We start from the raw sequence: 25,736 nt of genomic DNA on the forward strand, positions 1-25,736 counted from the left end.
GAGAAGCCTTGGAAAAGGGCCAATGCAAGAAAAGTGGGCTGAAGAGTCACTTACAAAGTTTGTGAAGAGCTGGTCACTGATGTAGCGATGCACCCTCTCGAACTGTTCCAAGTCTCTGTGTCCCTTCTCCATGCACACGTCCCACATGCTCACGGCAGCCACCACCTTCACACATGCCGATTCCTGCGGCCAGGTACAAACATGGGTAAGACCAGACAGAACTTCCGGCTTCCATCATCCACCCGAGACAGCAGTTAGCAGTCAGAACCAAACTGACCTGCCCGTCCAAGGGCTATCACCCACTGCTATGGAGACAAGCCTTTTAAGACCTGGGGGCTCTGGTGTACACTTGCTATGTATTTAGAAAGCATGGGGGGGCGGGAAATGGTCAATAGGGAGACAACAAAATTAGAGGAACTGTAGGGAAGAGCCCTAAGGCAAGGGAAATACACTTGGTCAAATCTCTCACTTTAAGCCAGTGTGCTCCTGAAACGTCTTATAAGCTCCGATCTTTACTTAATCCAATTTTTATTCTTTTTTTTTGGCCACGCCCTGCAGCATGCAGAATCTTAGTTCCTCAATTAGAGATAGAACTCATACCCCCTGCAATAGACACGCAGTCTTAATCACTGGATTGCCAGGGAAGACCCCTTAATCACAATTTTAAAATAAGGAGAGTTTGCTATTCAAAAGAAATGTAGGAAGCATATCAAAAAGTGGGGATTACTCAATAAATGCTAATGACAACTAGATAAAAAGCAAAAAGCTGGATTCCTACCTCAAACCTTATGTGCTAATGTAAATTTCAGCTAGATTTATGACTTTAATATAAAATGATAAAAGTACTGAAACATAGGAGATCTTTTAAAAATTACTTGGAATGGAAAAGACCTTTTAAAGTATGACATGGAATGAAGAAGCCATAAAAGTTTTATTAGATTACACAAAAATAAAACTTCTACACACAAAAAAATCTTAAGTAAATTCAAAAGTCAACAAACTGGGGTGTGTGCATGTGTGTGATATTTGTAAACCATCATCTCAAATAAAAGGCTATTTCCTCCAACATATACAAAAGTACTGTAAGTCAATAAGAAAAGAACATTAAATCAATAAATAAGTGCCCCCAGAATGTAAAAAGATACAGCCACTGTTGAGAACAATATGAAAGTGTTAGTCACTCAGTGTGTCTGACTTTTCCCCACCCTGTAGACTGTAGCCTGCCAAGCTCTTCTCTCCATGGAATTCTCCAGGCAAGAATACTGGAGTGGATAGTCATTCCCTTATCCAGGGGATCTTCCCAACCCAGGAATCAAACACAGGTGTCCTGCACTGCAGGCAGATTCTCTATCATCTGAGCTACCAGGGAAGCCCAAGAGACTAGTATGGAGGTTCTTTAAAAGACTAAAATCAGAATTACTGTATGACCCATGAATCCCATTCCTGGGCATATTCTCAAAGAAAACCATAATTCAAAAAGATACACACGATTTGTATATTCATTGTCCCACTATTTACAATTGCTGGAACATGGAAGTAACCTAAATATCAACCAACAGAGGAATGATAAAAAAGATGTGGTGTATGAAAACACATAATGGAATATTACTATCTTACTCAGCCATGAACGGAAACAAAACTGTCATGTGGAGAGACATGGATAGACCTAGAGACTATCCATACGGAGTGTGCTTAGTCGCTCAGTCATATCTGACTCTTTGTGACCCCATGGACTGTAGCCCACCAGGCTCCTCTTTCCATGGGGATTCTCCAGGCAAAATACTGGAGTGGGTTGCCATTTCCTCCATACACAGTAAAATAAGTAAAAAACTGAAAAACAAATATCATATATTAACACATATATGTGGAATCTAGAAAAATGGTATAGATGAATTGATTTGTAAAGAAGAAATAGAGACACAGATGTAGAGAACAAATGTGTGAATACCAAGCTGGGAAGGAGAATGGGATATATATATATACTACTATGTATAAAACAGATAACTAATGAGAACTGACTGTATACAGTCAGGGAACTGTACTCAAAGCTCTGTGGTGACCTGAATGGGAACGAAATCCAAGGAGGAGGGGACACACATCTACGTGTGGCCGAGTTACTTTGCTGTACAGGGGAAATGAACACAACACTGTAAAGCTGCAATAGATAACTAATGATTAGTAGATAACTAATGATTTAAATAATAGAAATGCCCTCATATACACCCTAATCACAGAAAAAGAAATATAATGACTTAAGTTAATAGCATGTAAACCGAGAACTTCCAGATGTGCAAGCTGAATTTAGAAAAGTCAGAGGAACCAGAGATCAAATTGCCAACATCCATAGCACCATAGAAAAAGTAAGAGAATTTCAGAAAAACATCTACTTCTGCTTCATTGACTATGCTCAAGTCTTTGACTGTGTGGATCACAACAAACTGGAAAATTCTTAAAGAGATGGGAATACCAGACCACCTTACCTGTCTCCTGAGAAAACTATATGCAAGTCAAGAAGCAACAGTTACAACCAGGCATGGAACAATGGACTGGTTCACAATTGGGAAAGGGGGTACATCAAGGCTATATATACTGTCACCCTGCCTATTAACTTATATGCAGAGTACATTATGCAGAATGTGGGCTAGATGAATCACAAGCTGGAATCAAGACTGCTGGGAGAAATACCATCAACTTCAGGTATGCAGACATTACCACACGAATGGCAGAAAGTGAACAGGAACTAAAGAGCCCCTTGAGAGTGGAAAAGTTTCCTTAAAACTCAACATTCAAAAAATGAAGATGATGGCATCTGGTCCCATCACTTCATGGCAAATAGATGGGGGAAAAGAAGTAGTGGCAGATTTTATTTTCTTGGGCTCCAAAATCACTGCGGACAGTGACTACAAAATTAAAAGATGTTTGCTCCTGAAAGAATAGCTATGACAAACCTAGACTGTATTAAATAGCACAGATATCACTTTGCCAACAAAGGTCTACATAGTCAAAGCAATGGCTTTTCCAGTAGTCATGTACAGATGTGAGAGTTGGACCACAGAGAAGGCTGAGTGCCAAAGAACTGGTGCTTTCGAACTTAGTAATGGGTAAGACTCTTCAGAGTTCTTTGGACAGCAAGGAGATCAAACCAGTCAATCCTAAAGGAAATCAATCCTGAGTATTCACTGGAAGGACTGATGCTGAAGCTGAAATGCCAATACTTTGGCCACCTGATGTGAAGAGCTGACTCATTGGGAAAGATCCTGATGCTGGCAAAGACTAAACGCAAAGGGAAAAGAAAGCAGCAGAGGATGAGACGGTTGGATAGCATCACCAACTCAATGGACATGAATTTGAGCAAACTCTGATAGATAGTGATAGACAGTAAAGCCTGGTCTGCTTCAGTCTATGGGGTCACAACGAGCTGGGCATGACTTAGGACCTGAATGACAACAACATTCCTTTGGCAGTTTTTAAATTCTGCACCATTTTACTTAGTTAAAAAATGATAATAATAAGAAAAAATAATTTTTTTAAAAAGCAAAGGATCTCTTTTAAAGGAAATTACTTCACAGTATGAGATTTTCCTGTGTGAGGGAAAGCGGTATATGGTATATTTATTTAAACACTATTCTATTAAATCTCCAGCGGATCTTCTTGACCCAGGAATCGAACCAGGGTCTCCTGCATTACAGGTGGATTCTTACCAGCTGAGCTACCAGGGAAGCCCTAATTTCTATTAAATCAGCAGTGAAATTACAGCTTTAAGAGAAAGTCCTGGATCTGACTTCATGAAGGAAGCCCTGCCTCAGGCAAGGAAGACGGGGCCTCCATGATCTCCTAAGTTCTTCCAACTCTCTAGACGTGTTAGTGGCTCTAACAGCCTTCGAGGGCCACGGACAGTTGTAGATGAATATGATTATTAGGAAGTACGCCCCCCTCCATAGGAACCATTCTCTTACTATTTGATCTTCAAAATGATTCTGACAAAATGAACTATGATGAGTGCTTCTTATGTAACTGGATACAGGAAACAGGGAAAAAAGGGTGAAGACTGAAAGAGATGAAGGAAAGAGCTAGGTCCCCTTATTATGAATACAACCGTGCTGATCTTCTGTTTACCTTTCAAATAATCTGCAAGAATCCCAATAAAAAGCTTGTCATGGTATAATGGTCATTTGAGTCCAGATTATTCCACGTTCATTAAGCAATATGCCGGATGAATAGGAGAATGGCTGGAATTACACTGTCAGCAATTCTAACAAGGTCTTTACTCACCCGGATGTGCTGGAGGTAGAGAGACAGGTCTCGGATAAAAGATTTGATTAATCTTTCTTGCATGCGGAAGTTTTTCTCTGTTTCTTCAAATACTTCATCTTTAATCTGTTCAAAATAAGTGCTGTTAGCAAATTTGGACTCTCCCTCAGTTGATTTTACTAGAAATGCATCTTTCTTAAGCACATCTTTTGTGTAAATTTTAAGCCTTTGATGTTTCTGAATCATATGGAATTGGATTTAAGCACTTCTCCAGGCTTTCACAGAGCTCCTGAGTATACACAGGCACACCTGTCTCCACCCAACCCCCCTCTATTCCTGACAAAAACCCCCTGCTGGTCAGGCTGTTGGCTTCACCGGTGCTGCTAACTGGCCAGGTTTGCCCTCCCTCTCCCTATGCCAAACCTGCCCATCTCCTTTAAAGCTCAGATTAAATCTTGCCAACATGAAGCTCACTCTCACAGAGCTCCTGTTTACTTAAGTAACATACTGTGTAGAGATCAAACTGCAAAGCTTAGCAACTGATTCTTTAGTTGGTATTTTCCACTGACTGTAATCACATTCACATGGTTCAGCACATGAAGTTTGGAGACTCTGGATCTTCTCTGTGGCTGTTTTACAAGTCACTCAGATTTTAGACTTTACATTTCCTTACATGTGATGTATGGCGTTGAACTAGGTGATCTCCTAAATCCCTTCTACCCTCACGTGTCCACAATTTTGTCTCCCCAAACAGATGATAAACTCCTTATGGGTGTCAAACCATGATAACTCTTACATGGTGACAGACTTGGCTTCCTGATTTGTCTTTGTACATGTTGTAAGCAGCTTAAGGCTCAGATGGAGGGTTGTGGGGGGCAGTAGATTTAAATAAACAATCAAGGAACTTCCCTGATGGTCCAGTGGCTAAGACTCCATGCTCCCAATGCAGGAGGCCTGGGTTCAATCTCTGGCAGGAAACTAGATCCCACATGGCACAACTAAGACCCAAGGCAGCCAAACAAACAAATAGTAGCTGCAGGATGTTTTATCTCCCAGCTAGCAAACACCAAGAGGATTCTAAGAGGGGAATCTTACCAATTCACAGCATGTAGGCTGCCCTGTGGAGCCCTGAAAAGCAGCCAAAGACACGGTGAACCTTCAAGGGCAGTAACCTCACCTGTGGAGCAAAGCCAGTGAGATGCTTCAGATGACTGCTAACCCGGTTGGATTTCTTGATGATGGAGTGGATGTTCAGTTTGGAAATTTTCTCCATGAGGCTATCTTCATCACCCTTTCGGTACTTGAGAACTGGGGAGTGAGTCAAACTGGTGAGTGGAGAAAGCTCTCTTCCAAGCATGGATATAGGCTACAAACGAGACTAACAACCCAAACTAGAGCTAGTGCTTATTTTCAATGAGCTTATGACTGAGCCCACAAAATATTAATCCAAATCACCATTTATGGACAGATCGGATACCCAGAGAACAGCAGAGACTGGAGAAGATTAGAGACAATGAAGGAAGGTCGTGGAGGTACAAGGGAAAAGGCCTAAGATCTGGAGTCAAGGCAACCTCTGAGTTCAATGCCTGGGTCTGTTGCTTCATCAAGGCGTGGCCTTATGGAATTCCCTGATGGTCCAGTGGTTAGGACTATGCACTTTCACTGCCAGGGCCCAGGTCCAATCCCTAGTCAGGGAACTAAGATCCTACAAGCTGTGAGGCATGGCCAAAAAAAAAAAGTGTGGCCTTAAATAATTCACTTAATTTCTCTGAGCCTCATTTTCCTTTCTAATAAAATGAAGACCGTAACAGTACCTGCCCACTTTAAATGGTCTCATACACAAATGAGATATTTATATGCAATCATCTCACACAGTGAAATGCTATGCAGGAGTTGTCTGACTGTGTGTCATACATCAGTCAGTCTGCAGAAAACCCCAGAAATAACAGTAGAAAGGTAGCAAGGGAAGTCTGGGTGGGAGAGAAAAGCACACTTAACTGTTGCAGGAGATGAAGATGACATTATATGACGAGATATGAACCAAGACCAAGGGCTCGATGGCCAGAGGGCTTTAACAGCCACAGCCAACATTACACATAAACATGGGTGACATAGCTGAAGCAGGAGGGGGAAATGATTTTAGATAAATATGCAGAATAGTGGAGAGACAGGCAGAGAGGCTACATTATAGATTCTTTGAGTATATGAGTGATAGACCAGTTTATTATAGCATGGTAACCATGCTATACTCATTGAGTATTCAAAATCAAAGTTTTGATGAGAGATTTCACGAGAGAGAAGACATGGTTCAGTTTGTCCTCTCTCATAAAGAAAGAGTGGGTGTTTTGTCAACTGACCGCACAGTTTTAGGGGTGAGGGGAGGGGCTCAGAACAGAGGCAGGACTGATAGGGCCAGAGAGGTGGGCGGACTGGGGTTTTCTGAAAGAAGACAAGAAACTTCTAGCTTAAGTGGAAGCAAACATGCAGAGCAAAGATGCAAGAATGGACCCAAAGGGATTCCCTTCAGTGCGATGAGAAGGCAGTCACTCAGCTTGGAGGAACTGCCCTGATCAGCCATTCTCTAACTGGTCTTCCTATCTCCTGGGAAAGACTCATTGCTATAAGCTTTGTCACAGATGCCTTATTTGCAACATGCACGGCTGTGCTTTTATTATCATCATTGCTATCTTTCATGATCTCATTTTCCCCAAATTCTATTGCCATTTCTTCACCACAGCCCTACTACCATCTGCCTGTCCACCTCTGGTTTAGTAATTAATTCTTTTCAGGAGAACATTCTCAGGGGCGTGCCTCCTTTTCAGCAAGTATGCTTTTCTTACCTAGGTCCTTTCGACGTTTATACTCATTAATGTTAACGTTGATTTCCTTGACTGCAAGGACTGCACTGGTTAAAGGCACTTTATCTGGGTGGGATTCAGGGGTAGAATTCAGTAACTCCATCAGCAGCAATGGGTAACGCATTACTCTCTGCACTGGTTTGATGAGGAAGGAGCCCAGGTTAATATAATTTGTGCATCCCCTACAAGAGAAGGGAAAACAGAGACTCTGGTCAACTGTCAATAACGCCGGGCCTGTAGCCAGTATTTGTCATTCCTAATACAGCTCCGTTCTCTCACCTTGCTTCCCAACTTCGTTCATTCACATTTACCAGGCACCTAACAAATATCAGGCAGTGTTCTAGGTGCTGTGGATTTAGCAGTGAACCGAAAGAGTCCCTGCCCGGTGGGAAGAGGCAGACAATAACCAAACCAACATTATACCAAGTGTCATTTGGTGGTAAGTGCTACCGAGGAAAATACAGCAGGGTAGGTCTACTTGTAGACCTGCCTTGACCTCTAGCTTCTGTCTATGAAAGAGGAAAACAAAAAAGAGGCAGGAACTCACCATTCGTTGTACAGGCTCCTATAAGGCAGTGAGCATGGAAAGAAGAAACAGCTGATTAGAGAAAATACTGATGCTGATCTTCACATTCCTCCCAGAACATGTTAGTCCAACTAATGCCTATTAGCTGGGCAGACAAAAAACACTCGAGATAAAAGGGGAACTGTGAATGTTTATGGTGGCATTTCTAGTCTATTTAAAAAGTCAGTGAGCCCCTAACTTCACTCTGACCTATTCAGACACATATTACATCCTCATAACCTGTCTCCCTAAGACATGAGACGCTCACGATGGTCAAGAAGACCAAACTATCTTCCTGGCAGCTTCTTACCTGAAAATGCTAACCTTGTATTATAAATAAAACTGATTTTAATGGATATAACTACAAGCAGGAAGCTACTTAAGATTTCCATGATACAGAACCGGAAAAGGGCAAGTTACACAGAAGGATCTCCAATGATGTACTGCTTATATTTAAAATATGACAGATTCATAGATGTCATAAGAAGTCTAGAGAGACATGGGAGTGACTTCCTACAGGCAGAACTAGAGCTGTGATGGAACGAAGTGCTCAAAACTCCTACTTAAGATCTGCCAAGGAGTCCTGAAGATGCTTCTGGATCTTCTCATCCTTCTCATAGATTTCCAGCAATGAGATGGCCTCATCATGATTCTGGCAGTAAACCTTGTATGTTCCTTCAAGCTCATCTCGGTGATCAAGAAACACAGGTCCTGTGGAATATACACAGAGTGTTTTTAGTAACTCTCTTCTCAGCATCTTAAATGGAAGGTATATAACCAAACTTTAATACCAGATAATCCTATCCCTTAATCAAGAAGCTGTTTCCCTGTAATAGCTTAAAATTCTACTTATTTAATGCAAAATTAAGAGAACTATCTCATCCATGTTTTTATTTTTCAGAACCTATACACATGCACACACACCCACATACCCAGTTCCTGAAACAGCCTTCAGTCCCTTTTCAGTCAGGCAGAGTAATCAAGTACTCTCTACATAGTCATGTGATCAGAACCTATAATAGACCTCTTAGCTCCCAAAGCCCCAAATCTCCACAGAGATAAAGAGATCCTTCTATGGCAGCAACTTCTAATCTTTTCTTTGTGCATAAATTAAATACAAGGACTATAAATGACGTTTATTATATTAAAATATCCATAATATAAAACTCCCTGAATCTATGATATAGTAATATATGTACTTCTTGACAACACACTGAATAGCAAAACACAGCAATGAATCGAACACCCCATAATTTCAAGTATGATGAGTGACATAAGAAACTGGTAACATGGGTTGTTCCTGGGATTTCTAGATACCTGCAACAACTTAATGTAATACGAGCATGTGACTTTAGTTGGTGAGAAAGTCATTGTTCCCTACAATCGTATCTTAAATCAGTGCTACATTTTTGTTATAAACTCTTCCTCTTGCCCCTCTTCCCTCTCTCAGAGAACCTGCTCCTTCCTTCTTCAGCTTGCCCTGCTCCCCCAAAGACAACATCCTCTCATTCTTGAGCTTCTCCCTCAACATTTGGCCCTACTTACTGCTTCCCCTACAAGCACCTCCCTCTCCCAGCTGCTCTGGGCATGAGCCACTCCCTCAGGGAGCCCCATCTCTCTCTACAAGGTCACCTCTGTTTCCTGCATGTTATGTCCTATGGAATTCCCTATTCTCATGCAGAGCACTTTTTATTTAAATGAAATCTATTTCCTTAATTACAGCTCCTTCCTCCAAGAGCCTTGCCTATGTCCACACACATCACACTGCCGCTGCTGTCTCACTGGCAGCCTTAGGCTAACCCTGTGCCTCAAGGGCCCAGGAGTTTAAGAGTGGGGCTGCTTCCTCTTGACCTTCAGGGCCACCGTGGAGACCCTGAGCCACCAGTGTCTCCATTCAGTTTCACCAGCTGATATTCGCCTGGCTTCTTCCCCTCGTATCCTCCACCCCCCTACCCCCGACCCAGCACTGCTAGAACCTTCATGCTGACACCCATGACTCTGCACACTCCTCCATTCAAGGGTTTCCAGCCTCCCCAGTTGTGACTCTTCTATATCAACTACAACCTAGCAAAGCTCTGCCTTAACTTACAGTGTCTTTTCAAATTCAGGTCACAACCCATGAATAGGTGATGGACTCTATTCTATGGGTACGATCAGCACATATCTGAGGAAACAGAATGGAACAGAAACGAACAGAAAACACTGGACACAGTAAAAGTAAGCACAGACAGACACGCACAGACGTGGATCCTGGCCGTTCTGTAAAATATCTTTCTTTCTGTGGGACATGTTTAAAATAATTAAAAGCCAGTTCCTTACATATTACCAGATATTCAGAGTCTCCTGGTACTTCTTTCTCATCTCAACCTCCTCATGTTCTAAGTCATCCAAGCCCTGAACACCGACCATTCTCTCCTTCCCTGTGGACCCTTGTCCTGCCTGTACTAGAATTCTTCTCCAGTCAGGCTTACAATTCAAAGGTGCTTTCTCCAGCATCCTGGATTACCTTGGAATTTCACCACATTATCCACTGTATACTTTTTTCATTTCTATTCCTAGGTGATTAAAAACTGCTTGGGAGGCATACTTTTAAAAGGGGAGTCAAGCGTACTGCAGAGCAGTTTTGAATAGTATGCTGCTGCTGCTGCTGCTGCTGCTGCTGAGTCACTTCAGTCGTGTCCGACTCTGTGCGACCCCATAGACAGCAGCCCACCAGGCTCCCTCGTCCCTGGGAATCTCCAGGCAAGAACACTGGAGTGGGTTGCCATTTCCTTCTCCAATGCATGAAAGTGAAAAGTGAAAGTGAAGTCGCTCAGTTGTGTCCAACCCTCAGCCACCCCAGGGACTGCAGCCTTCCAGGCTCCTCTGTCCATGGGATTTTCCAGGCAGGAGTACTGGAGTGGGGTGCCATTGCCTTCTCCAGAATAGTATGCTACTGTTTATCTACTTTTTTTAAAAAATGGGGTTGGGGGACCAGGGTAGAGAAAATACATATGTAAGTTCTGTTATGAATCTCCAAAAGGAGATATAAGAAAATTAGTAACATTAGTTGTTTCTGGTTGAGAAGAGCTAAGTGGCAGGGACAGATAGAGTTTTCATTAAGCAGTTCTTTCTACCTTTCAAATTTTATGCCATGTGAATATATTAAAAGTAAGTTACATGTAAAATATATATTTATATATCAAAATATATACTACATATTAAAATAAACAAGAAAAATAAAACACTGCTTATGCAATTCAAGTCAATCTGCCCTTTGCAAGTGGCTGAACAATGCTTTAATTTGCCTTCCCTGACTTTCCAGAACCTTCCCTTATCAGATATGCAAAACCTTGTCCTTTATTAATTCCCCCTGACTGCACTGCCTAGCCTCCTGTTGACCAAGACTGAAGCCCCCCAGCCTGGTGTGCTCATTCAGCCTCAGTTTCGCCTACTATATATCATGGTCACTGCACACTGTCCCTCCTTGTAAAGTTAACCCTCTTCCCAGGCCCTAAGCCCTTTGGTTCCCAGGCCCTCTCCTCCCCCATCCTCTGCGTGCCTTCAGCTCATCTCAGTCTGCTACCTAAATTCCTGGTGTCTTGGGGCAAGAGGGGAAGGGGAGAAATAAAATGGCTAAAATCATACGGGGTGAGATTATGGATATTCGGTTTTCATTTCTTCTTTTACTGTTGTCATAATATACAGGTAATAATATCATTCTTTAAAAATGGGGTCACCATGGCTTCCTCCAGTCAACGTGTGCGTCTCCTTCCTCAACTTTTCTGACCTCTGGCCTCTCCAGTGAGGCTGAGAGCAGGATCCCAGGCTTCAGTTTCTCTTGCCATTCCATAAAGTACTATTAATACATAAGCAGCTTCCGTACAGAGGCTAACAGCATATGCAGAGACAACGGGAAAGACCTGAGTTTGAATGTCAGTCCAACAGAGTACTAGCCATGTGACCCTGGGCAGATTACTCTCCTGCCAAAGTCTCAGTTTCCTCACCTGTAAACTAAGGTTAATAGCAGGTTAAGCTCACAGGGCTGTTGTAGGGAACAAGTGCAGTCAAGCTCGACATATCTTGAAAGGGTGTATGGAATACAATAAACCCTGGAGAAACATTAACCAAGCTGCACTATCACCTACCATCCCACAGCCACCATCCCTTTCTGCAGGAGGGCAGAGCCCCGACTATTCTTATATCCACTTCTCTCCCTGGTGAGTCAGGTCAACACCACCTAGCTTAAGTCAACATCATGAGCCCATTCCCCTCTCTAGTGATCTATGTAGGCATATGCATGTGACCAGTTCTGGCCAGTGGAAAATAGAGAGAATTCCAGTGAGGGGACTCTGGAAAGGTCTGCTTATCCTTAAATGACACAGGGTCGCTTTTTCCTTCTGTTGGATGTTGTGATGTGTGTAGTGGGATGGCTAGAACTATGGTAACATCTTGTCACTTTGATTCTAATAAAATACCAAAGTGACAGGAAGTCCCCTCCCACATGGTACCAGAGTTGGTCTGTATGACAAGTAAAATACGGCAGAAGCGATGGTGTGTCACATTTGAGAACAGGTTATAGAAGACACTGGCTCCCATCTCAAGCCTCGTCTCTCTCTCGGATCACACAGTTTGGGGAAAGCAAGCTGCCACCGTCATGAAAGTGAAGAGGCCTACATGGCAAGGAACTGAGGACTGAGGATCTGAGTGAACTTTGGGACCAGATCCTTGATTGAGCCCCAGATGTTGGCGGCCCAGATAACAGCTCGACTTCAACCTCATGAGAGACCCAGAGCCAGAATCACCTAGCTAAGCCACTCCCAGATTCCTGAACCAAAGGAAATGTGACCTGTTTCTGTTTTAAGGCACTAAATTTGTTTCACGGCAATAGATAACTAACACAATTCCCTTGTTTATAAGAAACAGATAATTGTTTTCCAAATGTTTTTGACAATGACCCACGTGAATAAACACATTTTAAATCATGACTCAGTGGACACATATGTAGAACTGAAATAAAAATTTCAAAAACTGTAGTTATTATTTACAGTGCATTCTGATATTTTCTATTTTATTGGAAATATATATATATACTGGGTATTAATTTTTTTAAAGAAATCATTCAGTAGATTTCTTTATTAATAAGAGTAAAGATAAAGAAAGGCAACCTTTTGAAGATCAATTCTCCATGGCACTTCTATATGATTTGGGACAGTTCTTATTCCAGATTGGATTCCCAAGGATGTTTGTATAACAGAAAGCCTTGGAGGATAGAGACAGATTCCCCTTCCTAAGCAGATGGCAGGTTTGTTCCTGACCAGATTAACAAAGACAATGTCTTCTTCCTGCACAAAGTTGGACGAATCTGCCAGCAGCCTACTGTAATACTGGGGTTTATCTAAATGTGATTGGTTCCTTAGCTGTGAGATAAACCCACTGAGTTACTGGGTCCTACAATGATCTCATGACCCACTAAAAGACTGCAACTGTCAATCTGAAAAATATCACACAATGTAACAACAAAAATTTCTTCTATTGCAAGCATCCTATATCACCACAAAGTAGACCAAATAACCTTGGAACTAAGTAACTAAAACTTCATTTTCCTAGTAAAACTATTAAATACCAGTGCTCTTCTCTGTCTCCTACAAAAGAAAAAACAAAAAAACAAAAACAAAAAAAACCACCTGTTTCTGAAATAACAACAGGGGCTCATACCTATGTTATCGCTGATTTCCAGATCAGTCAATAATTGTTTTGAGACCTTAATCACCATCTGCATATTTCCAAAAAGTCCCTCAAAATCAATGTTTGGTATCTGAGAAAGGAAAACAAAACAAAGATGCATAGAAATAAAATTTATAGCATACCATTCACATTAGGAACATCTCTTCAAGGATGATACAAAAATTGCTCAAGGTTATCTTCACCACTGTCATAAGGTTTCCAGAATGGGACCATCTAACATCACCTTCCGTGTCACCTTTCGTCCTTGATCCAACTACTTTCTGCTCCCCCATCCCCATTACCATAGTGAAATGACTGCAGAACCAATTTCTGTAACTGTATAATAACTGAGACAGAAATTCCACCCAGGACCCAAAATCTGATAGCACCATCCACTTCCTAGAGTTCTTATGAGTGACTGCTCCAGGAGTCCATACCCAAGCTGAGCCCAGGTGGTCAAGTAACAAGCAACAGGACTGACTGTAAATCCCCAGGATACTGTTAACCTTCCTCCCTGCCTCATCTCCAGCATTTAAGAGAGTGTCTAGCATACTGGGCTGCCGTCTATGGGGTCGCACAGAGTCGGACACGACTGAAGCGACTTAGCAGCAGCAGCATACACATATTAATAAGAGTTTCTTACTAATAAGAATAAACCTGTAAATCAGATGCTACAGCCAGGTAAACCATCACCAGACTTCATTATATTAATATTACTGCACAGCTTCCTAGTAAAGTGTAAAGTGGTAACTCTAGACTCACTGGAACTGTTCTCGCCACAGAAACAGTTTGGAAATGTCCTAGGAGTTACTGCAGTAACTTAAGTTAGTAAGTTAATAATGGACTTAAGTGACAGGATGGTGAAGGCTTACGCTGATGACATGTCAACTGGAGCCCTTGAATTAAGAGCAGCAGTCACAACCTTTATTTCAAACCCAATAAGTCTTTGTGGTGAAAGCTCCCGTACCCTAAGCCTTAGGCCTAGAGAACCATGTTCATGGCAAAGCTCACTCTCTCCCACAGTTCCCACCTGTGCCTGTTGCAGGGGTACCATGATCCGCTCAATACACATCTCCAGATCCCGGATGTAGTCTCTTTCCGTCTGAAGAAGTTCCTCTATCACCTTGGCTCTCTTTTCTAGCATCCTTTGCTCTGGGTTTTCAGTGGACACAGAACCAGAAGGGGCCATCAGTGATGAAGACTGGGAGGAGAGAAGCGTCATTTCTAGAAGGAACAAGAGAACAGGTCAGCAGCTATGAAAGCAGGCCTCTGCAACAGTTTGAGTTGAAAAGAGCACATTCTTTGAGAACCGAAGGTCTCATGGTTGTTGACCATCAGGAAATCTGAATCCCTAAGTCCATTCTAATCACGAAGATGAAGAGCTGAGCAAGCTTGGAGACAGAACTTCTATCCATGAGATACCATTTTTAGAATCTGTCCTAAAAACAAGCAGCTGGCCCTTTTTATGAGGACAAACCAGTGGCCAAAGACACCTTGCAAAAGACGCTGAAGGAGGTGCTGTTTTTATAAAGAACTGCTTTCACTTAGTTAGGTATAAAACCTGTTTCAGGAACTTAGCAGCAGAGATACCAAGCTGGAAGTTATGAACACTGATATAGCTAGCACGTGTTAAAAAGAATATTATGGAAACATAACAATGCCAGCTAAAGGAAAGACAAGAACTAGGTAGGAATTATCTGTCTGAGATCTGGGTGACTGCATGGCCCACCTTAACCCAATTACTGTGATGGCAGATTAACATTAGTATATAATAAAATATTTAAGAATTGTTTGGGCTTCCCTGATAGCTCAGTTGGTAAAGTATCCACCTGCAATGCAGGAGACCCCGGTTCAATTTCTGGGTCGGGAAGATCCCCTGGGGGAGGAAGAGCTACCCTCTCCAGTATTTTTGGTTTCCCTTGTGGCTCAGCTGGTAAACAATCTGCCTGCAATGAGGGAGACCTGGGTTCAGTTCCTTGGGTGGGAAGATCCCCTGGAGAACGGAAAGGCTACCCACTCCAGCATTCTGGCCTGGAGAATTCCATGGACTGTATAGTCCATGGCATCACAAAGAGTCAGACTTGACTGAACTACTTTCACTTTCTTTTTCCCTATCAGAACAATAGTGAAGACTCACAAGCAAGTTCTGTTACTTCAAATGTCCTGGAAAATACAAATGTACTATAAATTTGAAGTTCTTTAACAGTATTTTCAATTAAAAAAAAAAAAACCTCTGTAGCCACACCACATGATCTAAAACTGAAAACTAACGCACATTGTCATTAGCTTTTACAAATACCTATTACTTAGATGTATATGATGAGAGCTCTATTATCTTATATATAAAATGAGATGGCATTTGTTTATTTTAAATAGATATGAAATGCTAAAATAAACAACTGAGACAATTTCAACAATGAAGCAATCTCTGTTGTTTATTTCAAATTCCTTAAGATCCACTTTAAAAAATGACAACTTTGGTAAGTAAACATACTAGGAAGTCTGAGTTGGATTACAAGAATATTTTTACCCAGATCTAAGAAGTGAAAACCCAAGTGTTCAAACTATTAAACTTATGTAAAACTAAGTTTTCACAGCAGATTTTAGTCTTCAAAATCCTTCCCCACTGCCCCTTCACTAAGAATTTAGGAATTCTAATGTTTAAAAAGTGTTAACTCAGATTCTGGTTTCTAAAACCCATTCTCCAGTAAAAGAAACCAGAGTTCTTTGGAGAAATGGCTCTTTCCAAGGCAAGGGAAAGGTAGATGAGTCTGAAACCTCTTATGGCAGAAAATAAGGACATGCTGAAGAAAATGATGGGACTGTGTTGAAATGGCATGGAAACAAATTGAAGGGGCTCCCACTGGCCAAATCTGTATAATTTGAGTATCAAAATAAATAAGCACAGCAATGAATTGTAATCTGTTGACTAAAATAAGAACCCATGAACTCTCATCAATAATATATACATACCTAAATAAATGGGGGAGAAGAGAAATGCTCTTTCTTATGGTAGAATGTCAGCTAATAGATACAGAAGAGGACTTCCCGGGGGTGCACTAGATAAGAGTCCTGACAACGCAGGGGACGTGGGTTCAATCCTTGGTCTGGGAAGATCCCACATGCCACCAAGCAACTAAGCCTGTGTATCACAACTACTGAGGCTGTGCTCTAGAGCCAGCTAGCCACAACTACCAACCCCGAGTGCTGCACCTGCTGAAAGCTGGGTTGCCTAAAGCCTAAGCTCCACAAAAGAAGCCATCACAATGAGAAGCCTGCCCACCCCAACAAAGAACAGCCCCTGCTCACCCCACCTAGAGAAAGCCTTCACAAGGTAATGAAGACCCAGCACAGCCATACACAAATAAATAAAATCATACATATATATATACATGTATAAGAAATAACAGAATTAGAAAAAAAGTCAGTATTTTGCAGCCATCAGGCACAAACCATCAATGGATGATTCCAGTGTCAGTGACAGGGTTTTGATGATGATCAGGATATCTGCATAGTTTTGAACGAGTTACTATACATTACTTATTTCAAAAATGAAAAAGTGACTCTACAGTGGAGAAATGGGTAACACCAAAACCTACTAATAAAAATTAACACTACCAATTAAGGAAACAGACATCATGCGCTTCCAAATATCAAGTCTAGAAACAGCACAATATCCCTTATGGGGTATTCCAGTCAAAAAAGCATAATCTGAAATGAATCTTGAGGAAACGTCACACAAACATAGGGATCTGTAACCTTCAAAACGTTATGTCATAAAAGACAAAGGAAACCTGAGGACAAATCCCCAATTAAAGATAACTGAAGAGATTACAGGTAAAGGCAATGTGTAATCCTGAACTGAATCCTGATCTCAGGGGAAAAATGTTACAAAGGACATTAACAGGACAAACTGATGAAATTGGAATATAGACTGTAGATTGGGTACATGAGTAAACCAATTAAAAATTTCCTGAAATGGACAGCTACATGCAAAAGAATGGAATTCGAACATTCTCTCACACTCTATAACTCAAAATGAATTAAACATCTAAATGTAAGATCAGATATTATAAAACTCTTCGAGGAAAACACAGGCAGAACACTCTTTGATACAAAGTACAGCAATATATTTTTGGATCTGGCTCCTAAAGTAAACAAAAGCAAAAATAAACAAATACAACAAATAGCTTTTGCACAACAAAGGAAATCACCGACAAAATGAAAAGAAAATATATTGAAAGGAGAAAATATTTGCAAATGATATGACCAAAAGGGATTAATATCCAACACATATAAATAGCTCCTACAACTCAATTTAAAAAAAAAAAAAAAACAATTTAAAAATGGGCAGAACTGAATAGACATTTTTCCAGAGAGGAAATGCAGATGGCCAACAGCCATGGGAAAATATGTTCAACATCTCTAACCATAAGGGAGATACAAATCAAAACCACAATGAGAGATCACGTCACACTTGTCGTAATAGCCATCATTGAAAAGAACAGAAATTAACACCTGTTGACAAGGATGCGGGGGAAAAAAAGGAACCCTCCTATACTGTTGGTAGAAGTGTAAATTAGTGCAGTCACTATGGAAAAGAGTACAGAGGTTTATCAGAAAACTAAAAATAAAACCACCACATGACCCAGCAATTCTATTCCTGGGTATATATCTGAAGAAAAAAAAAAAAAAGAAACCCACTAACTCAAAAAGATACATGCACCCTAGGAATAAAGCATAGCAGCATTATATTCCATAGCCAAGGTATGGAAGAAACCTAAGTTCCCATCAACAGATGAATGGATAAAGAAGATGTGGTATACACACACATATATACACAATGGAATACTACTCAGCCGTAAAAAGGACAAAATTTGCCATTTGCAGCAACATGGATGGACTTGGAGAGCATTATGCTAATGAAGTAAGTCAGACAGAGACAAATACCATAGGGTATCACTTATATAATGGAATCTGAACAATACAACAAACTAGTGATTATAACAAAAAAAGAAGCAGGCTCACAAATATAGAGAACAAACGAATGGTTACCAGTGTGGGCAGGGAGGCATGAAGTAAGGACTGGAGAATAGGAAGTACAAACTACTGGGTATAGGATAGGCTCAAGGATGTATTGCACAACACAGGGTATGTATTCAGTATTTGGTAGTAACTGTAAATCGAAAATCATGTTTAAAATTGAATAAAAAATTTTAATTAAAAAAAATTCTTGAAATGGCATATTTATTATGGTCATGTATGAAAATATCCATATTATACACTGTGCTTACCAAGGAGCACAATATATGCAACTTAGTCTCAAATAGTAAAGAAAAAAAAAAAAGTGCATGTGTGGGTGTGGGTAGAGAAAGTGAGAGAATGAAAACAAAAAATGGCAAAATGTTAAATACTGGCAAATACAAATAAAGATCTGTATACCACTGCAATTTTCTATAAATTTGATACTATTCAAGATAAAATTTAAGAAGACAAAATTAGAAATCTTCTTTCTGGAACTACTTTTTTGGATAGAATGAATGACAGAATTTCAAATCTTACTTCAGAGTGTTAAATGATGACTAAATTAATTGTAGTCTACATAAAATTTTCAATGGCCTTATTTTAAATTTTATTTGCAATTTTAAACCTATGGAATTTCAGTCCCAAATACAGTTGCCAGAAGCAGCAAGTTGAGCAGAGAAATTTATTTTCAACAAAGGACTAAAAAGCTCTCAAAAGGGACACTTACCGAATTCCCACCATGTGTCAGGCACTTTATATGTTATGTCCCTGTACTCATTTAATATTCACACCAAAACTCTAAAGTAGTATTATTATTCCCATTTAACAGATAAGAAAACCTAGGCTTTGAGAGACCAACCAATTTGTTCCAGCCTCTGTGGTGAGTAAACAGCAGTTCTGGGATTTGAATCTAAATATATTTAAATCCAAATCCTGAATTAAATCCACTTAATCCTGTATCATTCTTCCTCCCTTGCCTGGAATTTCAACTAGAAAAGGTCAGGGCTTATTTGCATTGAATCTTAAAAATTCCCCTGAAGCTATTATCTCCCAGGTATCAAAAGTGAAAGTGAAGTCACTCAAAGTTCTATTAATTATACTACAGGAAAGCATAAGATGCCAGAGCACTCATCAATTTGAACCCAGCAACCTAAACTGAGACTCAGATTTTTATTTATATTTAAAAAGGGAAAGAAATGGTAATAGTTCTTTTAAAATACCACAAAAACTTTTTTGCCCTATAGGTGGATTTATAAACTGTAGAAAAGACTTTAAAAAACAAAAAGAAAACATCCCTGTGGGATGTTTTTGCTAATTTGTGGTTTTCTGGGCACCACCCCCTGGTGGTTCAGATGGTAAAGAATTTGCCTGAAATTCGGGAGACCTCGGTTCGATCCCTGGGTTAGAAAGATCCCTTGGACAAGGGAACACCTACCCACTCCAGTATTCTGGTCTGGAGAATTCCATGGGGTCGCAAAGAGTCGAACACGACTGAGTGACTTTCACTTCACCCCTGATAAAATGCTAGGCGCTTTTGAAGATGCAACTCACCTTCAGGCCCCCCATAAACATTAACACTCAAAGATTAGGTCCAACTAGGAACATCTGGCTTGAAATGGCTCCAAATGTGAAACTGTTATTCCATTACTCCAAACACAGTAAGGGGGAGAAAAAGATCTACAATTACTTTGCCAACAAAGGTCCATATAGTCAAAGCTATGGTATTTCCAGTAGTCACGTATGGATGTGAAAGTTGGACCATAACGAAGGTTGAGTGCCGAAGAACTGATGCTACTGAACTGCGGTGTTGGAGAAGACTCGAGAGTCCCTTGGACTGCAAGGAGATCCAACCAGTCAGTCCTAAAGGAAATCAACCCTGAATACTCCTTGGAAGGACCGATGCTGAAGCTGAAACTCCAATACCTTGGCCATCTGATGTGAAGAGCCAACTCATTAGAAAAGACCCTGATGCTGGGAAAGACTGAAGACAGGAGGAGAAGGGAACAACAGAGTAGGAGATGGCTGGATGACATCACTGATTCAATGGACATGAGTTTGAGCAAGCTCCGGGAGATGGTGAAGGACAGGGAAGCCTGGCAAGCTGCAGTCCTTGGGGTCACAAAGGGTCGGACACGACAGAGCAATTGAATAACAAGTGAGAGAGAGCCCCCTGGCTCCCCTCCACCCCCCCGGCTCCCCTCCACCCCCCCGTGAGCCAGTGAAACTCACACTCCCCCATTATTTAACTGGAGAGCCTTGAGAAAGTCCATTTTCACCTCTGGGCCTCAACATCCTCATTTGCAGAAATGCTGAGCAAATTAAACAAGGTAATTTACTCAACACAAACTAGTCCTTTTCCCACGATGGGCCAGAAGACGCCATCTGCGCTAAGTTAAGGTAAAATGCACCAAGGAGAAATGGTTCAGGTACCATAAAATTCCACTTTTCTGTAAAAACAATAAAATCTGGGGCTGGGGAAGCACTCCAGAGGAAACTGAGGCCCAGCGGCACCAGCTAACAACAAAACCCGCAGACTAGTCCCACTTTCCTCCTCGGCGAGCCCTGGAGGTGTTATGGAGCTGGAGCTGGCAGCACAAACTTATGACTGTGATAAAACCAATAGGGAACCAATGGGTGTTGTTTTTCTTTTTGTCTCATTAACCCCCCTGCCCCCCCGCAAAATCCCAAGACATCCTCATGCCCTGAGGTTAGTGCACGGTCCCAGGCTCATTCTGAAGAGTTCCTAGGAAGCGATTCAGTTAACCGGCAGCTTCCCACAACTCTACCCACATTCCAAAGCAGAGTTAAAGAGAACAGCCACTCACTCTTCCCTTGCCTCTGAAAGCTGGCTCTTTGCTGGGGAAACGCTCTCAACTCCTGGCGAGGTTCCAAGCGGCACTTGAACGAGGCGGCCAACTGTTTTACCTGCTTTCGTGGGGGTTCCAGCAACCCTGGACATACCTGCAGCACCAAAATGCTGGTGCAAGAGTTCCCAGGGGTCTAAGGCCAGGCTGGCAGAATAGAATCTTCCCAGCGCTCTGGAATGCTCCACAACCCCCTAAAATCCTTTGAATAGGGTAGGCATTTCCCCCAGGCTTTCCCATATTTACATATGAATCGTTCCGAATCCCCCAGGCTATCACAACAGGGCCTTTTCTAAAGGATGGAGCTGGAATCCTCCGCTTCCTGGACTGAGATGCAGAAGAGAGGGCCCAGCTCGGCTCTGACTCAACCCCTTTTCCCTCTTAGCTTTTCTTTCCTAGTCCTAAAACTGCCACAATTTCACTTCAGGAGTTTTTAAATCAAGAGTGTTATCTCCTTTTCCTGCCCCTTTTAATGTGCTGTTTTTGGATACTCTTTTCAGGGAAGTCTTATGATAAGAGGCAAAGGTGTAAAGAGGGCAGCATTTGTCTACCTTTCTGCTCAGGACCTCTTGTTCTGCAGTCCCTCTCCCAGGCCCCACACAGCCTTCACCTTCCCCAGCGTCCTGCTACTTCTAGGTACCTTATCCTAAAGCCATCAGAATGCAGATCTCACCTAGCTGGTCCCAGGACAGCAAGAACTGCTAACATTTACACTTTAAAAGGAAGTGTGGAAAAGAAAGTTGCAGAACAACCTGCCACTTCTGTTTTTAAAAAGAAGGTGGAGGAAGAGACGGAGAGGGAGAAAGAAAAAGGTGAGAAACATGCCAAAACCTCTACATATTTCCATATACACACATATAATAGGTGGCTTCCCTGGTGGCTCAGAGGATAAAGCATCTGCCTGCAATGCAGGAGACCTGGGTTCCATCCCTGGGTTGGGAAGATCCCCTGGAGAAGGAAATGGCAACCCACTCCAGTATTCTTGCCTGGAGAATGCCATGGACAGAGGAGTCTGGCGGGCTACAGTCCACAGGGTCGTAAAGAGTCGGACACGACTGAGCGACTTCACACACACACACACATATAATATGTAAGTGCACAGAAAAAGGTATCAAGGGAGAACACACTAAACTCCTCAGACAGGGAATTGGGATTGGGGACGGAAGGATTCATGGAGACTTGAGCTCAATCAGTACTTTTAAAATTTCCTAAGAATGTAGTAATGTACTACCAGTAATTTAAGACAAGCTGTCATGCTAGCCAAGATTCATCTCTATGGGTGAAATTTTAAGCAAGCTGAGAGAAGAATTTCTGGGAAAGAGCCATCCCACTGCGAGGATGACACCATTGCCTAACTCCAGGGTTCCTGCTTCCTTCCACCATCAAATGGAGCTCTTTTTGGCTTTAAATTTTAACAAATATTTATGTGACATTTACTCTGCATGTCAAGCATTGTTCAGGCACTTTACAAATACTGGTTTATTTAATCCTCATAACAGTCCTCATATCGTCCCCATCTTACTGATTCAGAAGAGAAATTTGTAACTGGCCCAGTATGTGGAGGACGAGAGCCCACATGGGCTTCAGAGCTACAATGGCTACTCTGCCTCTAGCGCTTTTTCTGGGCAGGCAAATCTTGGCAACTGTGACCTGGAAATCTACTTGTGGGTTTTAGTGACTGCCTGGTAGCTAATGACAAAATTGTGATTTTAAAGCACACTTAACTTCTTGTATAGCCACAGGTCACCCACCCACCATTTCGACTGTGAACAATTACACATTTAAGCATGTATACTATATGTATGTCCATATCATTACCTCTGTAAAACCCTACTCAGGGGACTTCCCTGGTGGCAGAGGACATAAGAATCTGCCTGCCAATGCAGGGGACACGCGTTTGATCCCTGATCTGGGAAGATTCCACATGTGGAGCAACTAAGCCCATGTGCCTTGAGCCTATGCTCTGCTACAAGAGAAACCACTGCAATGAGAAGCCCAAGCACTTCAGTGCAGAGCAGCAAGCAATGAAGCATTCAATGAAGAGCTCACCGCAACCAGAGAAAGCCCACGAAGCAATGACAATCCAGTGCAGCCAAAAATAAATTAAAAAAAAAAAAAAAAACCACTCAGTATAATGCAAATAATTCCTCAGAGAGAATCAAATCTAGCAGTGTTATACACAGTAAATATTCAGTTTGTTGTTGGCTTAGTCCCTCAGTCATGTCTCAACTCTTTGTGATCCCATGGACTGTGCCCACCAGGCTCCACTATCCACAGGATTCTCCAGGCCAGAATACTGGAGTGGGTAGCCTTTCCCTTCTCCAGGGGATCTTCCCAACCCAGGGACTGAACCTAGGTCTCCTGCACTGCAGGCAGATTCTTTACCGTCTGAGCCACTAGGGAAGCCAAATACATATTCAATAGTACTCCAGATAGTTTAGGGCAGAAATCATGTGCAAGTGAAGGGATCTTTATCAATCCGTAAAGAAAACTTAAGAAACAACAAAAATTTCTCCCCAAAGGGGCCTGTTAAATAAATTATGGCATATCTGCATAATATCAATATTGTACTATGACAACCACTGAGATACAGATTTATATTCGGTAATACAGAACACTGCCTACTGTGCATTGCTAAATGGAAAAAGGCTACAGAAGAGTTTGTGAAAGAACTGCCATTTTGTTAAAAAGGGGAAAATATTTTCAATGCACATATCTGAAAATGAAAAGTCTTGAAGGGGACAGGAATTCTGATCTTTTTTCCTTTCTTTTCAACTTATTGTATTTTCTACTTTTACTCTAGTGAACATTCAGTATCAATACAACAAAGAACAATAATGGGGAAAAAAGAACACTTGCTACGAAAAAGAATATTCTACTACTTAGTCCTCTCTCAATAACCTTGTTAATCCTTTTCAAATTTTCTTCACTTTTCAATAATCTGAGATTTCTTTTCTGACCTAATACCTTTAAAGTGCTGAAGAAAACTGGTAACAAAACACTGATGAAACAGCAATTTGCTAGTCTAATAAGAAAAGCAAAACCCCCTCCTGCTTAGCAATCTGTCTACAAAACTCCAAAAGGAAGCAACTTTTGTTAAGTCTGCGTATATTCCCAGCAGGCCAAGAGGAAGAATCATAAATCCTGGTTTTCCATGTGCCCACATCACTCCAGCCAGCCCACCCAGCCCCCACCACTTCTTTTCCTTCAGCACCTACTTACGAGTATTTGGAGAAGGCTTATCTGGCCAACATTAAACTTTCAGCACCATGGTCCCTGGCTTTTCTGCAGGACTCACAGCCTCTTCCCGATCACCAGACCTCAGGGAGGAATCTATTATATTTTGGACTTCAATCTCAACAGTAACTAAAAAAACTTTCCCCTGGGCCTTTTGCTCAGTGACTGCCCTGACTATTTTGGCAAGTAGCCTCCAGTACAATCCCTGCTGGGAGGGTTTCCACCTCGGAAAACCCAGCTCAAAGCTTCCCACCTCTTCCTTCTTCTACGAGAGCCTACCCAATCCTTTAGAAGAGCACACAAGAGTCAAGGGACCAGAGCACAAGAGTCTGCAATTTCTTACGTGGCCACGATAGTGAAATTAATACTAGATTCTTTGAAACACCATTTTTGAACACACGCCAAATCCGAGAGAGATGTGCTTTAAACTATGAAGTTATTACTACTGTCAAATCTTTAGGCAGCAGAAGGAAATAATCAAGAAGGCAAAGATAGTTTTTGTTAACGAAAAAAAAAGAAGAAATAAACCTTCACTGTTTAATAAGCAAATTTTGATTACAGTCAGGCAACAAAACTACACAAAAACTTTATTTTCTAAACAGACATACATCTGATGTTTTCTTTACCAGGCCTCTTGAGGGAAGGTATAATTGCTCTAAATGAGAGCACTAAACAATGAAATGACTTGCCTGACACCACACAGCTAATAACTCTTCAAAACTAGCATCTCTAGCTGGTGCTTTCCATCAAATGTCAAGGCCTGTTCCGGGTTACGTGGTTTTTCGATATGAGTGTGGCTGTTTCGTACATCATATTTCCATTTTTGATAATTAATAACACTACCGTGAAGTCTCAAATGTTGTTCACTAACAGGACCCTCCGGTTATTTTTGTCCTACCCCGTAAAACCCAGACCTCCTGCTTCTATTAGCTAGGTTACTTTTGCTCCTTTCCATTTGTTCTCATAACATTTTATGGATCTTTTAAGACTGTGCACAAAACAAAACAAAAACTAGTTGATCTGAGTTATAATTCTGCACAAAGTTTTAATAACAAAAAAGATGAATACTGAATAGAAAGCTACCAAGCAGAGTACTCCAAGACGGGGCAAAGTATAGAAAGTTGGAAAGCCCTCCACAGCTTTCTTCGGTTTCAGACAAGTCATTTCATCTGTCTGATACTCAAGAACAGCAAACAAAGTAGGGAGAAAGTAGGTGGTCTTAGACATAAA

The 25,736-nt window shown here is 41.4% G+C and overlaps 1 protein-coding gene across 1 annotated transcript in view; it reads right to left on the reverse strand.

Moving 5' to 3' along the window:
• The window catches only part of DNMBP (dynamin binding protein), a 48,913-nt gene that overhangs the window by 9,921 nt on the left and 13,256 nt on the right, over window positions 1-25,736 (reverse strand). Inside the window, exons 2-9 of the mRNA XM_068961297.1 lie at window positions 14,411-14,604; window positions 13,372-13,471; window positions 8,238-8,385; window positions 7,657-7,674; window positions 7,092-7,291; window positions 5,429-5,559; window positions 4,273-4,377; window positions 55-183 (exon numbers count right to left, since the gene is read on the reverse strand). Of these exons, the coding sequence (XP_068817398.1) occupies window positions 55-183; window positions 4,273-4,377; window positions 5,429-5,559; window positions 7,092-7,291; window positions 7,657-7,674; window positions 8,238-8,385; window positions 13,372-13,471; window positions 14,411-14,604 (1,025 nt within the window). The remainder of the gene's footprint in view (window positions 1-54; window positions 184-4,272; window positions 4,378-5,428; window positions 5,560-7,091; window positions 7,292-7,656; window positions 7,675-8,237; window positions 8,386-13,371; window positions 13,472-14,410; window positions 14,605-25,736) is intronic.

This window comes from Capricornis sumatraensis, chromosome 23, assembly GCF_032405125.1.
Source record: "Capricornis sumatraensis isolate serow.1 chromosome 23, serow.2, whole genome shotgun sequence".
Lineage (NCBI taxonomy): Eukaryota > Metazoa > Chordata > Mammalia > Artiodactyla > Bovidae > Capricornis > Capricornis sumatraensis.